The 18,223-nt window shown below is 33.7% G+C and overlaps 1 protein-coding gene across 1 annotated transcript in view; it reads left to right on the plus strand.

Moving 5' to 3' along the window:
* Positions 1-18,223, plus strand: part of LOC148677640 (phospholipid-transporting ATPase ABCA1) — a 318,551-nt gene that overhangs the window by 86,703 nt on the left and 213,625 nt on the right. The window contains exons 10-14 of the mRNA XM_088613916.1: positions 504-643; positions 3,722-3,838; positions 10,300-10,497; positions 13,405-13,610; positions 14,854-15,030. Coding sequence (XP_088470042.1) covers positions 504-643; positions 3,722-3,838; positions 10,300-10,497; positions 13,405-13,610; positions 14,854-15,030 — 838 coding nt within the window. The remainder of the gene's footprint in view (positions 1-503; positions 644-3,721; positions 3,839-10,299; positions 10,498-13,404; positions 13,611-14,853; positions 15,031-18,223) is intronic.

Below are 18,223 nucleotides of genomic sequence, written 5' to 3' on the forward strand. Positions count from 1 at the left end.
AGAGTGTATATCTAGTCCTTCATAGTGTTCTCAAATTAAAGTTGTAAAACCTGACTTCACAAGCTAATACCATTCTCAATGACAGTTTTCACTTGGTCTATCACTGGTCTAAAGGACTTATTATGTAATACCTACAATTAGCAAATCTTACAAAACAATTTGTAAATGCTCTTCCAAATTTTTTTTTTGAGGGAATGTCAAATACCAAAACAGTGAGGTTTTTTTTTAAATCTTCTGAACAGTTATTTCGGAAACAGCACATCCAAAGTGGAGAAGAATTTGATCTAAAATAAAAACAAATTTGCAAGTATAAAGGACAAAAAATGAATAAATTGTTAATTGTAAATGTGCCTCATTCCACTACTTGTCTTTTTTAAATACACTTCCCATGATTATTTTTTTTTGCTTCCTTTAAGTCTTCCACACTTTATACTGTTGTTTTTTATTCTGTTTGTACTCATGATTGGGCGTTGTGAGTAAGCTATCTATCTTTTTCATTCAAGGTGATTTCTGCCAAACCTTCATTGAAACATTAGAGAGCACACCTGCTCTGCGGTATGTGTGGAGCACATTCCGTCCACTGCTGCTGGGAAAGATTCTGTACTCTCCTGACAATCCTGCAACAAGCACCATCATTAGAGAGGTAAGTTCACAAAAGTTCACTGCCTCAGTGCCAGGGCTTTCAGACCATCACATGTGCACTTCTCATAAAAAAGTGAACATGCCAGAAGAATGAAACAGCAAGCAGACCAGAATTATAATTTAATGACTCCCTGCGGTGGGTAAGAACTTGCTCATGTGTGAAGGCTTAATAAATTGTCTTTATCCTTTTTAATCTTCACCTGAGCAAAGATAAAACTAATCATTGCCTTTTCAGCCTGACCCTACCTGCAACTGTGTGTCCATGAAATATTAGGTATTTTTTAAAACAAATTCCAGGTCACTACAGATTGCTTTGTGGATTGATGAGCTTTAATGGCATCAATGTCATGCAAAAGTTCATTTCAACAACACAATTCAATACATATCATTAAACAAGGCCACAGTGTCCAGTATTTCCAAAGAGTGACTGACTGACTTCACATAGTTTCATTTGCTTCGGTTAGATCAGGGATGGCTGACTCCTATCCTTGAGGATCACAGTTTAACATTTTATAGGTTCCCTTATTTAAACCCTTTCCTTGTTTAGGGTCTGGGGAGAATGTTTAATTTATCCAATTGAGCAAATAATTAGCTCACTCATATTAAGTGTAAAAAGCTGTAAAAAGAAAACAGAAAGCCATCCTTAAAAAAATCAGTGTTATTTCACACCATCATCTGTAGTTTTATCTACAGTGGGAAATCAGTGCTTTATTTGAGCAATTTTATGCTCTAGGAGCATACTGCACATAGCTTGGCATCCATGAAGCTGCGACCGTCTGGTGTGTACTTCTGTTGTTCATGAAACTATTTTCACCACTGTCTCATGTGTTTGTGTTCTCAATTCTATTGTTACACATACCATGGACTATATAGATATTTAAATAGGGCAACTATCATTATTTAATGTGTTTTTTATGCTGTAGCCCTCTTAAAGATTTGGAACAGCAGAGTCAAAATGTTATTTTTGCTTTACAGTCAAGCAATTTGTTTGTTGTTGTGATTGTCTTAGTAATTATGGTGATTAATTATAATAACTATGATATGTACAATATAATATACAATTTATCTGTGGGTAAGTACATGCACATATTTCATTATATTAAAACAAAAACTTATTTTAGTTTCCATCCCTGTGATCTCAAGTGCCTATACTGTAAGTATTGGGAAATGGTCACTTAAATTATTTAAATCTCAAAGTCTAAATGTCCAGATTTGGTAGCATATCCTTTTGAGGCAATAACTGCAATCCATTGAGCTCACCCATATCTTTGCAATTATTTGTGATACTGAATCTTTCTGCAGATACCTGTGTTCTTGCATGTTTTCTAAGATGCTCTGAATTCAGACTTTTCAAAATGTAAAATGCTCAGTTGGATTACAAACTGGATGCTCAGTTGGATTACAAACTTGACAAGTTATATGTTGGGTGATTGTCTTGCTTCATGTTGAAGCAGCACCTATTAACTATGGACGCATTTTGTTTCCGTAAACTTCAGAATCTGTTTTTCTGTAGCCCTCGTTATTTACATAATCAATAAAGAAATGTGGGCCAATTCCAGATGCAACCATACATGTTTTATCTCCAAGCTTCACAGATGAGGTGATGTTCTTCGGAGCATCTGCAGTTTCTTTATTTCTCACATTTTAACCTTTCACCTTAAAGTGTAAGCAGTTCAATAAGTATCAAACTTTTATTTAAGCAGACAAAATCTTCTTCAGCTACCATTTCATGTCATATTGAAATTATTTTTTTTCAAGCAGAAAACTAAATCTTAAAACATCTTCCCATTGTGAAAATGAAAGTGACCATATCATCAAAATGAAATACATTTTTAAACTAATACCCTGAAATGTATGAGTGTTTGTTTCAAATCAACATTAATAGATGTATGACACTGAAAAAAAGCCTAATCATCCTTTAGGGAGATGAATGCATCATTGAACCTGGCATATTCACAAATATCCTCCAAGATTTTGTTTTCTAACAGTGGGTTGTCTCATGATATTTAGTTCATGTTAATCACTGGTTTGACTGAATAAGCAAAAACTCAGGTATCTGAGGTGGGAACTGAGTGCTATAAAAAAATCTTAAAATATCAGTTTTATTTCAGCTTCAGCTCACGGTGTAGCCAGACTATTTTCTGATGGTTTGTGTACATTTTCATGTTCTGTTGTAAACAACATAAGTATTTACATAAGACACTACAGGCCAAAAGAAATTGCTTTCCTTTGGGATCAGTACAAGTAACATTCTATGCTCCCAGCCCTGTCTGACATTAAAAATCTAGACAACATACTGAATGCTTTCAAATTTCAAAAATCCAGTGGTCACAGTTTATTCTGTACTAACAACATCAAAGTTCAATGTGACATCAAAGCTGAGGATTGCTAGAGAATTCTTTAAAATGTGTTCCTTCAGAGATTGTGTCTTTTTTAAACATTCAGACAGAGAGACAGAACCTAGTATCAATCTTAGCTTAGGTATCAAATGGATTTCAAACAAAAATCATCTGTCTTAGACACCCTTGCAAATATACAGTACATTTGAGTTTTTATGAATGTTAAATACAATTTGTTGAAATTTTGACGGTGCTGCCAACATTTTTCTTGGTACTAAAATCACTCAAAACAAAATGTAACCTAAAAATGTATTTTTTCAATATTCTAGTAGGGTTTTCGGCTGCAGTTGCTTATAATAATAAGAAAATAAGTAAGGTTACAGGGTAGAGGATGACATTTGTTATGACCATTAGGGGCACGAGGTTTTTCAGTGTAAAACACAGTACAGTAAGTCAGTGGCATATTCAAAACACGAACCAGTAACCTCCTAGATACCAAGCCCATTTATTCAAATATTTTACCATCTATCAGACTTTTTATTTATCTTCATAGTACACTATTAGAAAGGTCTGAGAAGCCTATTTTGTAGAATGAATTAAAAAAATAGAATACCCTGTAATTTTGTCTTTCCTGGGAGGGTAGTGGAAAGATTTGTGAATGTGGACACTCTAGCTCAAGAAGCTAAACTGTTTATATTGTATGTACAGTACATAATTTAATGTCTTGTCCTTTGTTTCAGGCCAACAGTACATTCTATACACTAGGATTGCTGAAAAAGATTGGTGAAGCCTGGGAAGTACATGGACCATTAATTTGGACATTTTTGCAGAACAGCACTCAAATCAATTCACTCAGGGTAAATACATCTATTTCTGTATGCTTGATGAAAAAGTAGTATACTTGTATATACAGTAGTATGTGTTACATTTACTATAGCTGATGTCACAATGTAATCATAATATACAGTAGTAGTTGATTTCTTCTGAATTAAATCATTTTTACAGATTGCTTGCATGAAAGACTTATCAATTATTTATTGAGGTTTCTATTCCAATGTTGTTTTTACAAAACAATGAACAATTGTCAATGAACGTCTGTGCAAATATTTAGGTTTTTATCAGCTAAAACGTTGCATATTAAATAAACTGTTTATATGTACGTACAGTACTAAGCTTGCTAACTGTGCTTAGGGCAGTACTCAAATGCACTGGATAGAACTAAAGCAACAGAATTATGTTGTTTCTTAGAATCTGAAACTTTATACATACATACAGTAATTCAAATAAATTTACATTGCTGTCTATGTTGTCAGTCAGACACTCAACTTCTTTTTCCATACTTATACCTTATGAACCAATAAAAAGCAAAAATAAAGCACAATAAGCAAAAGAATACCAAAGTAGTAGTGGTTCTGCTTTTTATCTGTAGTGCCCTTTCAATTGAATTGTCCAAAGGTTCAATTAATACAAATGAACACATTTCAGTGGATTCAATTTGGACATTTAGTAAGTGGTACAGTTAGCTTTGTAAGGTTTTATGCATACAGTAAAATGCTCAAAGGCTGTATCCAAATAATCCATTTTCGTTTAATTTCAATAGTTATTTAAATAAAGATGCAATGTCAAAGTATTGCGATGAATCAAAACACGCTTTTGCAGTATTTTAGGTATCTACTGTACATGTCTTGGATTGCAACAAAATGACCTCAGGCCTTTTTTCCTCACAATTCTCAGTAACTGTTTTTTCTCCCTCTACCAGCATTATTCACTGGGATTCACAAATACAAGAAGTAGAAAAAAAACATAAGTACAAACCTATTAAACTTCTATTGTTCCAACAGTCTTGTCCTGGAAATTGACAGATTTAGTCACAGTATTAGAAGCAGGCTTTTATTGTTACATTACGATACTTTCAGAAAATACTGTACAGTATATTCAGTCAGAATCATATTGGTACTGTATAACTATGCAGAAAGCCCCACATTGAATCTTCAGTCTGTAAATAACTTTGATACTATTTGTCTGAGACATGTTTTGAAAGTGTGAGGGATGGGATTATTACCTTGTAATGGAAATGGAAATAAGTGCAGGGTACAATCAATTTTAGTGACTAATGGAAAACTAAGACAAAGGTCATTGTCTTGATGCCTGTTTTTTTCTTTCATAGAATGTTCCTGTAGATTAAATAGAACATAAATAGATCTGGGATTTTTTTGTGTTGTCCAAGAAAATGTATTGGAAAACCTTTCTTAAGGCAGTTAATGATTTGCTGATGGGCTCTGACTGTGGGCAACTTAATATTATTCTTCTTGACTGGATGTGGCTGTAGAATGCAATGCCACATCACCTTAGATAAAAACATCTGCCCACTGAATACATGTAAATATAAGGTAACAGAAAATTAACATATTCACAAACTTTAGTTATAAATCCTCCCCTGAGTGACTGGCTTCTAATGATATGCTTGATTTAGAGATTTAAGTTGATACAGTACCTAAAATAAAATCTAAGTGATATCCTTTGTCACATAAGTCTAATTTATTGCCAGATTTTATTTACTGTATATATTATTAGTATTCAAAGTGAGTAACCTCAGAGTCGAGATCTATAAAACCTCATGAAATAAGATTCTGCAGAACCAGGGTTGAAGAATCCTGGTGTATAAACTCAATATAGAGTCATATGTATGCATTCTACCTATACTGTTCTGCTGTTGATTGATGGATGACAGCAGATTACAGTGACATCAATGTGGACTGGAAATTTCTGGTTTTAAATCTTAGGTGAGACAGTGATGCCGTATCCTTGAGGTACCCACATTGTTCCAGTAAAATACTCATCTGTACAAATGTAAATCTCTGATATGATAAAAGCATCAGCCAATAAACTTGTAGTAGTAGCTACAAGTACTTTTTGAAAGCAAATTCAGTTGTTCTCCTACTAATGGTCTCTATTGCTCCTCTTCTGTGTTGTTTCACAAAAATATTATCAGCTATCTGGCATTCTTTTGGGACTTTGAATATCCATGTTATCCACGTTTCTGCTCTGAAGTGACTGATGTGATGCATCTGTCGAAAAAGAGCTGAGCACCTTTGAGAACACCTTCAACCAGGCACAGGACTGCCCCACCTCCTGTGTTAGTGGCTTTGAAAGTATACTTCTCAGTCCAATACAAAACCAACTGCTGAGACAAGAACAAGTATTTTTAATTCCCTTGTGTTTTGCTGGCTTATTTGCCTGGAGATACAGCAAACTGTGCATAGAATCATTTGTTCATTAATGTAGGGCTTTTTATATACTCAAAGAGCTCTCTGAAATCTGAATTTCATGTTGGTTTTGAGTAACTTGCCATGTTCTCAAATACTTGCTGTCAATGTGCTATCCAATATATAGAATTTCCATGACTTCACTTTTTTAATGTTGAATAATTAATTCAATTTTATTACATAAAAAACCTATGGTAGGCAATGCTATACTCTGTTGTTATCTGTGTCTGCCATCTCATGCCTGTACTGCATCACCTTAACTCTGCCTTAATGACCACCTCAACATCATCAGCAAAGATGTTTTGAGTTCATAGAAAAAAAAAAACTTTCGTGGGGTGTTACACAGGTCAATACTTTAAAGTGCATTAAATATTCAGTACACAATTGTTTGTGGAAAATGAGCTAATGGAACTGACTGTACACATTTTGAATATGTACATATTAACACTTGGTTAATGTCATCTGGCATTCATTACTTATGGGGTGATAAAGCATGTCAGCACATCCACAGGTATAATTACAGTAATTGCAGTAAAATAAACTGGTTGAGAGCAGACCCTTGCAGAAATGCCAAATTTGAGCACAAAGGGATTGCTAATTAATTGATGAATTTTTACTGTGATGGCTGCATGTACTGTTTAAGATTGACACTCTAGTATTTGGTTGCCTGTAGTACCACAAATTCAAAATGGCCTCATGCCTTCACATGAACTCAGAAAGTTTATTTGTATAGTACATCTTAAACTAATACAGTATGTTCTATAGTTGAGTTTTTTTGCAATGCATGACATACTATATTCAGATAAGTTGTGTGCAAATGTATTCATTTATTTTAAAAATGTAACTATGTACAGAAATTGTTCCATATGTAAATGAAATCGCAACTTTAGAAAAAAGTGTAAGACTCTAAAAAGTGGATATCACAAATATAAATCTGTCAAAAGAAATTGCAAATTTTTCATAAGCATGAAGGAATTACTACAGCAGTATTGATTGCTTCAGTAAAATGCCTAGCTGTATAAATGGCTACAAAGTCCCTTTGGATAAAAGCATCAGCCACATACAGTACATCCAAAATAATAATAATTTGAGTAATCACTGCCCTAACCCTTAGTCTTATACACTAAGGGTTATAACACAATGATTTGCAGTTTTCTGAGATAGTATGTTTACTTCAATCCAGATTTTCCACATTTCTCCAGGGTACACAATGAATGCTATTTTTTTCTGATTCTTAACCACTAGAACCGCACTAATTTTAAAATTATTTTATTATTCGAAGTATGGCAACCTTTTCCCCGTAGAACACCTATTAATTCTTATATTTATGTTCAAACTTTTAAATTGCACACATAATTCCCTTTAATACCCTAGTTAGAAATTTTCTATTATTCTTCATTTGGAGCTTCTTCCAATCTGACTGTTGAGACAACATTCTGATGTTGTCAGGCTGTTTTCTTTTCTTTGAACTACAGTTCCAGCATGTGTAGAGTCAATATTACATTCGGATGAAAGGTAAGGTTTATCAAAATTAAATACAAAGTAGTGTGGTCATGGTGACGAGGAGCTTGGTTTACCTGGGCTTTGTTAAGATATTTTAGCAGTGCTCCAGCACTATTGACTTACAGTATATTTCTAATCATTCAAAATATTTGTTATTCATTTTTTTTTAGCTTAAACCCCCATCCCATCTATAATAAATACAACACTAGCAAAAAACAAAAACTTTTCCCTCTTGTCTTTCCACCATCATCCCCACTAATACTCCAGTACCAGTAAATCTGTAACTCTTTTTTAGATTTTTGGGAGTTTTTGCAGGAATTTAACCTTTTTTTACCATAAAGGTGTTCAGGCTGAGCATTCAATTTTTTATTACAAATATTCACTTTAAAAATAAAAAAGTGGAGCATCACCGAAATAGGATGAAGATATTTGCAAGATGCTATATAACAATATACTGTACAGTACTGTATTATCTATGTAGAGTACTGTATGTTGAGTGATATTTATTACTGTTGGATATTATTAACAATAATCAGGGTAAAGTAGTACATTCAAAAGTTCAGCTAGTAGTTAAAGACAAAGTGAGTTTAAAGACAAGCTTGGTAAGAGGGAAGATAGAAAGGTTGTTTGTGCCTAAATAAAACAGAAATTGAAGAGACAGGAAAAGTGCTCTGGGAATGATGTTAAGAATGTTCTAATAGGCCTCTGGGACATGCTCAGAGTCCATGTATACTAAGTATGAACCAAAGTGTGAATGTTTTTCCCTGCTTGAACATTCTGTATAAACCAACAACTAAAAATGTTTATTTATAGTAGACTGATAAAAGGTATATATGGTAGTGTTCTTGTAATAGGGATTATTTAAAAAAAATAAAATCTGATCTTTTTCTTACCCTTAAATATTAGAAACAGCATAGTCAGTAAAGTTGAATAGTTGCAAATATGTTTGATTCATAACATTTTAGTTTTATAAGTTTAATACACCACCTTGTAAAATCCCAAATTAATTTAAATAACTCAGCAGTTCCAGTTTCCATGCAACTGTATCCTTTAATGATCAAATTGCAACTTTTGATTCTCTGAGTTTAGGTTATTATAATTCAAATTTAATGGGTCATTTAAAGCCTTACCCATATTCTATAGCGTCAGTGGAGTTGCCAAGAGTTCTTTTAATTTTCACATTCAATACACAACAATTGAGATCAATTTACAACATCTTGTGTCAGGAACTGTGCAGTGAACTATTTGTCCCTTAGATAGACTGTATATAGGAAAGTGGCTCTTAGATATTAGCAGAACTACTGTAGTTATAAATGCCACTTAGACCCATATGACATTCACAAAATGGTGAAAATCCAGAATTGAGTTTCAAGGTATAAGGAGTGCTGGTGGAAATCTCTTTTCCACGTGATGGAAATAAAATTAAAATGAGTTTTGTTATATTTGTTGATGCTCATCCATTTAACAAATGTTTTGAGCAATGCACTTACTGTACCTGACCCAAAAAGATTTACATATTAGAATTAAGATTTACTTCACTGTTTCTTCAAGTACAAATATAAATTTAAAGTAAAATCTTTTGCAAGTTTATCAACCTTTCATTCAGTTCAACTGATATATTTTTTTAATTCATCATGAATTTTCAATATCTGATTTTGTGTTTCAAGTAGGTAGAATAACTTTTTGCAAAAAATATTGTAAACTGTGTCTTTCAGTGAACAGTTTTATTGTTCAGTGATGAATATTAATAAACTGTGAAAAAATAATTATATACTGTTTACATACAATTATTTAACTTGATTACAAAAGCTTACAAAGCAGCAGGCCAAATATTGTTAGTACTGTACATTGTTTTTTACCTTCTATCTACAGTACATTTATGATGCAGGTTCCAGGGTAAATCATTCTTTCAAACTCTCCATTATAACAACTAATGGAATATGATGAACGCTTTATTAATATACCATTCTTACCTCGATTGCTATTTTCTAATTTCAGAATTCTATTTGGTGCACAGACCATAGCTGCATTCTAAATAAAATATATTAAAATCCGGTATCCTTATTCATGAGTCTTTCAGTAATAATTCTCTTCATTAGAGGGCATTCCAATTTAAGTGTTTAACAGTTTGCATTAATGGCTATAACTTTAGGCTTATTTCCATTTATATTAACAGATTCTTTAAAAATTGATTGCTTTGAAATCAACTATACAGTATGTGTTTGTGTACAGTGCTTACATTAGATACATGTACATTTGTAGTCCTTGCTCTTCCCCTGTAGCAAATCAGGGAAGATAAAAAATAGATTGGGTGTGAGTGTGTGTTTAAGGGGAGGGGGTTCTTATCAACTGTAAGGTTGCAGTGCAACAGTGACATCTAGCTTAATCTTTTTTCTTTCATTCAGAGAAATAGATGTAAGCATTTCAAATAAGTGACGATCACAACTAAAACAACCTGTCAGCATCAAAATGATATATTGCACATTTTTCTCTCTTTTTCTTGTTCTGTCTGCAGTGATTACTTAAAAGACATGTTTGTCCCCCAACAGGCCTTGCTGAATAACCCAGCAGTAGCGGCAATAGTAAATCTCCAGCTGCGTGGCTCAGGATGGACAGCTGAACAGCTTTCAAACTTCCTATACAATGGTTCCCCAGAAGCAAGACCTACTGGAATGCCTGCCTATGACTGGAGAGATGCCTTTAACTACACCAGTGAAGTCCTACGCAGACTGACTCAGTTTATAGGGGTCTGTTTTTTCTCATACAAATTTCTCATAATATTTTGGACCCCCATCATTACAAAATATTATTTAAGACATACAGTAACTGATTAGCTTTCTTAAGAAATAAGTGCTATTCCTGCTAATGCTGAAGTTACATACAGTATTTTACCAAGTCTTTGCCATTTTGATTGCTGAGTCCCATTTCTGACTAAGGCAGAAATACGTAATGAAATTGAGGTTGGTGGTACTGTATGTGAGAGACTGGTTCTGAAAAACGGTACATATAGTAAATTGTGAGACAAAGATGTTTTTCACCTTTCATTTTTTTTTTTTTCATTTTCATCCTGCACTATATTGTACATATATACAGGGGTTTAAAATCTATATAAATTATTGAAAATATGAACATTGCTGAGACCCATTTGGCCATGTTAGACGCAAAGATATAAACAAATTCCACCTTGCATATACTGTAAAGTCAAGACAAGGACCCATAGTCAGCTGAGTAGCTCTTATTAGAGATTATCAGTGTTTATACAGAGCTTGAACAGCTTGATATGCAGATACAGTAGGTACCACTACACTTTTCTTCTGTGATTAAAACACTGTGTGCAATAAGAAAGTTGTAGCATTTTCTTGAAGGATTCCAGCTTCAACATATATTGGCAGTTTGTTCCAGACACCCAATGCTGTTAAAAGAAGAGGTTATTACAAAGAAGCTAGTCCAGATGTTATTCCTAAATATACTCTCTATTAGTTTGCACTTGGGAGCTTGGATCCTTGTTTTACTGCTGAAGTAGGAGGGACTCATAGTCTTCTCAATCAAAAAAAGAAACTAAACAGATTTACTAAATTTTCTGTAAGAATAGAAGCTTTTTATGTTATATGATCATATTTCTATTTGTGAATTATATAATTAAAATAGGTTACTTTTCTACAGTTCATAATGCTTATCATATTACCCAAATCAGGTATTTTCTCAAGTTTAAAGTTATTAAGCAATAGGGGTCCATGTCCAGAAGCTTCTGTATGGGTCTGTGTTGAACCAGAAAAGAAACCTGTTGTGTACAGGTTGTGCCCTGGAGCTTGGGCATCACTGGTCCTAATTCCATCCTTGTCATAACTGTGTTTACTGAGGTACCACTATAGAGCCTGCCAGATCTTTTAGATGGGCTTGATTTGCACTGCACCACTCCAATAACAGAACTATACCAATAGTACTCCTGTACTGCCACTGTAGTACTTCCAGCATAAAAAATACTGTAGCTAATGGAACTGATTGTGCACATTTATGGAAAAAAGTCCTTAACCCCCTGACCCTACAACAGCAGTGAAATGAGGTTTATAGCAGTGATGTGTGCTGATTAACAGTCATTCCAAATTTGTCTGCATATTAAAAGCAAGAGGTGAATCCAAATTTTTTTAAAAGACAGCTTAATGTCCAATTAAATGTCCAATTTCACATTATTACTTACTGTAGGATGAACCTAGGGAGTTAGCAAGAGTAGAATTATGAATCCTGAAATTGTTTATCTTGTAGTAATGAAAAGTAATTTATTGTATGCTTTAATACTGTACTTTATTCTTATTTGAGTTAGCTCTTCACTATTCATATTAACCCATAAAAGATTTAATGGTGTATATGATGGTACAGTGTCACAGAAAATAAAACATACCCTGCACATGCAAAGTAAAAACCGCAGTTTTGATGTGCGTCATTTTCTAAAAGATTTTGTTTTTAAATTGCATAAAAAAGTTTTTTACAGGTTTGGTAAACATGTTTTGCTTCATTAGGTGTTAGTCTATTAGAAGCAATTTAACTAATATCACCCTGGCACCTGACCTGACATCTTGAAGCCTTGGACTCTTTCTGTTAGCCTCCAGGCTTTTATTGACATGCACAATATATCATAATAAAACAAGGTAAAGGATAATGATCAAAGGGGAAAATACAATGAAATTCATCATGAGGATTTAGGCCTAAATTTATTACAGTGATCTTGGATAGGGAATAGACCTTAGTCTTCTAATGAGCATTTATTTTAAGTGGGGCTGCTTTTCTGAAGCTGGAATTACAAGTTAATAATAATTCTGCAGAAAGGAAGCAATTAAGATTCTCAAGAAATATCTGTTGGTTTTAGAATTTCCAATTCAAAATGTGACTTTAGTTTCAAGCAAAGTTGAAAACTGAATAATATGAAGACTTTTATATCATGGTGTGGTAATAAATGTGGTTGAAATCCAGTCTCCCTCATAAACAATATTTTTTACAGCAAAAAAAAACACATGATATTCAGAATTAAGAATGAAAAATATAAATTGCAATGATCAACTTTGTAAAGGGAAATTAATTCAAACATGGTGACTACGTTTAAGCTCTGGAAGAACCAAATGACACTAAAATTGAACTCTGAATTAATATCTTTTTAAAAGAAAACTCGAGCACCTGCTGTGCTAAATTGTATTTAAATAATGTGACAAAATGTCCTCTGTGGATCTTTTTGATAAATGAGAAGGAAGGTCTACAGCTAGTGATTATTCTCTAGGGAACAAATTTCATCTGTAAAAGTAAAATCAGTTGAAGATACTGGTTGATATTTACCTCCAAAACTGAGATGTACAGTATTCCAAACTTCTAACCAGTGGGTTCAAATAAAACACTGAAGGCTTTAAAGTGCTGATGACAGTAATAGGAACTTCTAGGCCTTTTAAATTTTGTAACTGCATTTATAAGCAAGAACACTAGACACAGTTGTTTCCCTAGCTTCTTTCAAGAAATGGCAGGATGAGTCCCTCAGTTCAAATAGTTTACTAACTATATAATTGCTAACTACCAAATGGAATTGATGGGCTGAATGCTCTTCTTTCTGTTGTAACTTTTCATATGTTCTCTGATAAATTCTTAAAAGGTTATGGATGTATTTCTTACAGTGCCTGGTCCTAGACAAATTTGAGGCGGTCCCCAGTGAAGCAAATTTAGTTGAAAGGTCCATGAAGTTGATTCAACAAAATAAGTTCTGGGCTGGGATTGTTTTTGAGGACATCAATCCTACAGCCAGCCAGCCTCCTCATTTTGTGAAGTACAAAATCAGGATGGACATTGATGAAGTTGAAAGGACACATAAAGTGAAGGACAGGTATGTAAATGAATGTTACACAAACTTGATACATACAGTAAATGCTAGTGACTCCCTACCCTTTAAAAGAATCATATGAAAAACAGATATATACATTTTTAGATGTATATATTTAAAGAACGTTCAAATAAAAAATGTTTGAAAAAGTTTGGCAATGCATTTTTTTATTTCAAGCTTTGCTTTATGAATTTCACTTTTGGTATTTTGTATAATAATGCACATAACACCTGTGCAGGCATGAATGTATCTGTATATGCTATTTTGTGAGTTTGAAAACTGTCACATAATACCTAGGCTGAAACTGAATTAATGACGTCCCCAGGAATCCTGAGTTCCTGGTGGCACAGGCTGAAAGATTGTACTGCCAACAATTCATGTTATGTCTGACCAGTAAATAGGAAGCATTAGCAACCATAGACACCCTTGAAATCAGAGAAGAAGGTAGTTGTCACAAACACTGCCATACCACCATCAGATGCCACAGATCACTGAACCGAAAGGTATTTGAGAACACATACTGTACTGAACATGTTCACTGACATCAAACATTTGATGAGAACAAGATCCTTGATTTTTTGTACTTCAAAAGACGGATGTAATAAAGGAACCAGACAGTATAGTACTCAAGACAATCTGTAGCATATCTGTCTAAATATACTCAACATAGACTGTGAGTATCTGTGGTCTATAGTCTGTTGTTTCTGTAAGAGACTCAGCATGCTTTCTTTTTGTGGTCTTCCATTAAAATCAAGGAATTCAAAGCATATAACAATAGAGCCAAACAAAAGCTAGTAAAGTTCAAGTGAATGTGAGTGCCTACTGTATATACAGTACAGTATATATAGCAACAGATAGAACCAGAACTCAATTTAAAAAAGCTATTTTAAGAATGGAGCGATTTTTAAAAATTTGTTTAAATTTTATTTTTGTCTTTTAAAGAAAATAATCATAAATATTAATACCGTACATACAACATTGGTATTCCTTCTGTAAGGATGAATTTGTTTTAAAGTATATAGAGGTATATTTGAAAAGCACTTTAAATTTAGGTCTGAATGAATTTCTCTGGGCTGCTAACAGTAAGATCCGTATTGTATGTATTGTGTTAATAAATTAAAAGTAATTTGTCACTTGCAGGGGAGAAGAAGCAACAAAAGCCTTCATCAGCTACAATGTGAATTGTGTGCTCTGAGAAACTCCCATTCCCCCCATTGCTGACAATGATTTGTGTTTCTCTAATAAGGTTATGGGCTCCTGGGGCTCGTGACAATTCCTATAACGACTTACGTTATATATGGGGAGGATTCGCCTATCTGCAGGACATGATGGACCACGGCATTATACGAGCACACACGTCTAAATCCCAACCACTTGGCGTATTTGTTCAGCAAATGCCGTATCCCTGCTATGTGAATGATGTGTGAGTACAAAGCTTTTATCTGTCTCAATGTGATTATAAGGAGAAGAAAACATTACTGCAATAAAAATGTACTCACTCAGGGAGATGCCACCCATCAGCACTGTGGTCTTGAGTAATGTTCTTATCAGTCACTTACCCCTGCAAATTTCCCAGCGGAATTTTGGGCAAACACTGATTTATTTTATTTTTTACTGAGCTTCCTAAGTGAAAGTGGCAAGCTTAGTCACTGTTAAGGAAGAAAAATAGAAAAAAAACATTAAATGTTAAAATCTTCTTGCTTTGATTTTTTAACTATGTTAGTTAAGATCCTGTGACCTAAAATGACTTGTTTAGGTGCTTCTGAGTTCTGAAGAGTGAGCCTGTTTCACAATTTTTTAGTTATATTCAGGTAACAGAACTTGTGACTGTCTTATTAAATATGCTCTGTTCTAAAAGAAATTGAAAATGCCCAACAAGGATGTTTATCTTTAGAGAGTTGGATTTTGGTTATGGCTATTTAAACTCCCAATGATGATACACAGCACTGAATAAGTATATTTTGCAATTATGTGCAACTTATTCATGCTACTGAAATAAATGGTTGTCACATCCTGAATTCTTAGCTGCTGCTAAAAAATAGCTTGGCGAAAAAAAAAGTCTATGAGATAATGCAAATGATAAGTGGCAAAATATCAAAAGGCCAATGTTTTATTGTACTAGTGTATTTTACTGTGCCAGCAGCCATATCACCCTGCAGCTCACAACTGGCAACCCACTGCAGCTAAGCAGGTGTAAGCCTGGTCAGTACCTGGATGGTAGGCCTCCTGGGAAAAACTAAGGTTGCTGCTAGAAGAGGTGTTAGTGGGACCAGCAAGGGGTGCTCATCCTGTAGTCTGTGTGGCTCCTAATGCCCCATATAGTGATGGGGACACTATACTGTTCCAACGCTCAATGGAAAGTGAAGGGCATGACAAGGCACTGAAAGGCATCATGGCCATCCACTGCAACCAAGGAAGTCTCCAGTTTTGACTGTTACTTGTACCACTGGACCCAAGCTTCTGAGTTGGAGAGAGTGGGACTGCTCCAATGCAACAGCTTTCTCACTTCGAAAAGCTCTTCCGCTCAGGTTTCTTCATGCAGCTCATCTTTCAAACAGATGAACTGCACAAAGTAAAACCGTCATTGTCAGACACGATGGACAACCATCATTTTACTGTATTTTCAGAATAGGCTTTGTTTTCATTTTTTTTACCTATCTTTTGGTAGACGTTTAGTGTTTTTGCAATTAAACTAAACAAACAACTTTTTGTAAGGTTTTATCAAGTTGAAGGTATGCTCAAGGTTTCTTAATTTTACAGATGATAATGATGCAAGAAAAGGTATTTAACTCAGTTCTTAAGAAGTATGGCTGTTGCAAGCTGTTTTCTTTGGTGTAACAGATAATAACCCCCAAATATTTTTAAAGGCATTCAAATGTTACAAATGCTATTGATTCCAAAACTGGTTTGAGTATTTTGAATTATTTAGTGTTTTGAGTGCAGATTTGTTTTCAACTTTATTACAGTATATAGATAATAGAAAAAGAGAAAAACAAGTTTTGCTCCGACTATATAGGAAACATACAGCTTTTTATATGCCTATTAATATCATTGGCATTGCTAGGCATCACCATAACACATGGAGTGCTTAATGTCTGTTGATTATAGATTTATACTGTATATATATACTTGGAGGACAAAAAGTTAAAAGGGCTGTGTACAGTATGATACGCAATGTGTACTTACAGTATAATCTCAAACAACCACTTTTTTATGAACGTGCATAAAAAATGGACAATTATTATTTTCCATGATCAGTTGCCCTGAAAATCAGAATTGACTTTCACCATAACATAGGCCCGATTGTTTTAATCTACCATTTATGTCTTGACTATCTTATATGGTGTACGTAAATTACTACACAGACATTCAAATTGAATAGTAATTTTTTTCAAAATATACACTGCAAAATTGACAATAAATATTCAAATAATTATACGAGTAACCTTTTACAAAGTTCAACAATAATTCATTACCATATTGATTATCAAATAATTGAGATCATTTGAAAATAGCTTTGTAACTCACAACTTCATTGCTTTCACAATGAGAATAATTAACAACTACGACCATCAATCTGTAAAGTTACATTAAAGGGTGTTAACTGTTCTAAATCAATCAATGGTGAAGAAATGTAGTATATCTAGTAAAAGTATAAGAAGAAGGTACACTTTTGTTAAAATCTGTATAAGATCATTATCCAGGCAAAATACACTCTAAACCTAAGAGATTGAGGCAAAAATTTATCAAATCTGAAAGAATAAATATTTGTAAAGGATAAGGCATAAAGCATAGATCCAAGTGCAAGTGTCTTTTAGAAAACAAAATACTCACACTCAAAATAACCACAAAATCACAGTGGAAAAGTTGTTAATATAAATAAAACCACACTGCCGCTGAGTGAGAAACTCACTGTACCCAGAAACATTGCACTGCATCTCCTTTTGATATTAATGAGTGAGCCTCATTTTTCTACTGTATATGCTTAGTATTTAACCATGTGAAACCATTCTGGTCATGGCAATGAAACGTCTTTATATTGATCTTTCCTATTTCAAGATCCTAAGTTTTCCTTTTTAATTACTTCTCCATATTGTGAGGAATATTTTAATGATGCATGCGTCTCAATATTTCCCATTTTGTATTTCCTCCTGCATGCAAATCTCTGCAATCTTCTTTTTTCAATGTCACCTGTCAGATTTTTCTTGTATTTTAGCTAAATCTTCTCTGCGTATTTGAAGTTTGTAATAATATAAGAATCCAAATTGGTAATATAAATTAAGTGCAATGGTCCTAGTATAGATCTTTATGGCACTCCACTAATTACACACACTTGAGAATTCACCCCTTTATTTGTATTATATATTTTTAAATTGTTGTTTTTTTGCCTTAAAGTGTTGTGCAATTAATAAAATAAGGAAATAAGGCTGATGTCTCTCATTGCTACTGTATGTCATTTGAAGAGCTATAACAACTGATTTTAGTTCATCTGTCTCATGAATTAAATATTCACTAAGTGACTGCCCTTTCAGTGAAGAGCTAAATATCACCAAAAACATTTATATTAATCACTCTCAGAATAATCTAAACTAAATAATCATTGTGTGCTGATCACA

The sequence above is a fragment of the Lepisosteus platostomus genome, chromosome 1 (genome assembly GCF_059453375.1).
Source record: "Lepisosteus platostomus isolate fLepPlt1 chromosome 1, fLepPlt1.hap1, whole genome shotgun sequence".
Classification (NCBI taxonomy): Eukaryota; Metazoa; Chordata; class Actinopteri; order Semionotiformes; family Lepisosteidae; genus Lepisosteus; species Lepisosteus platostomus.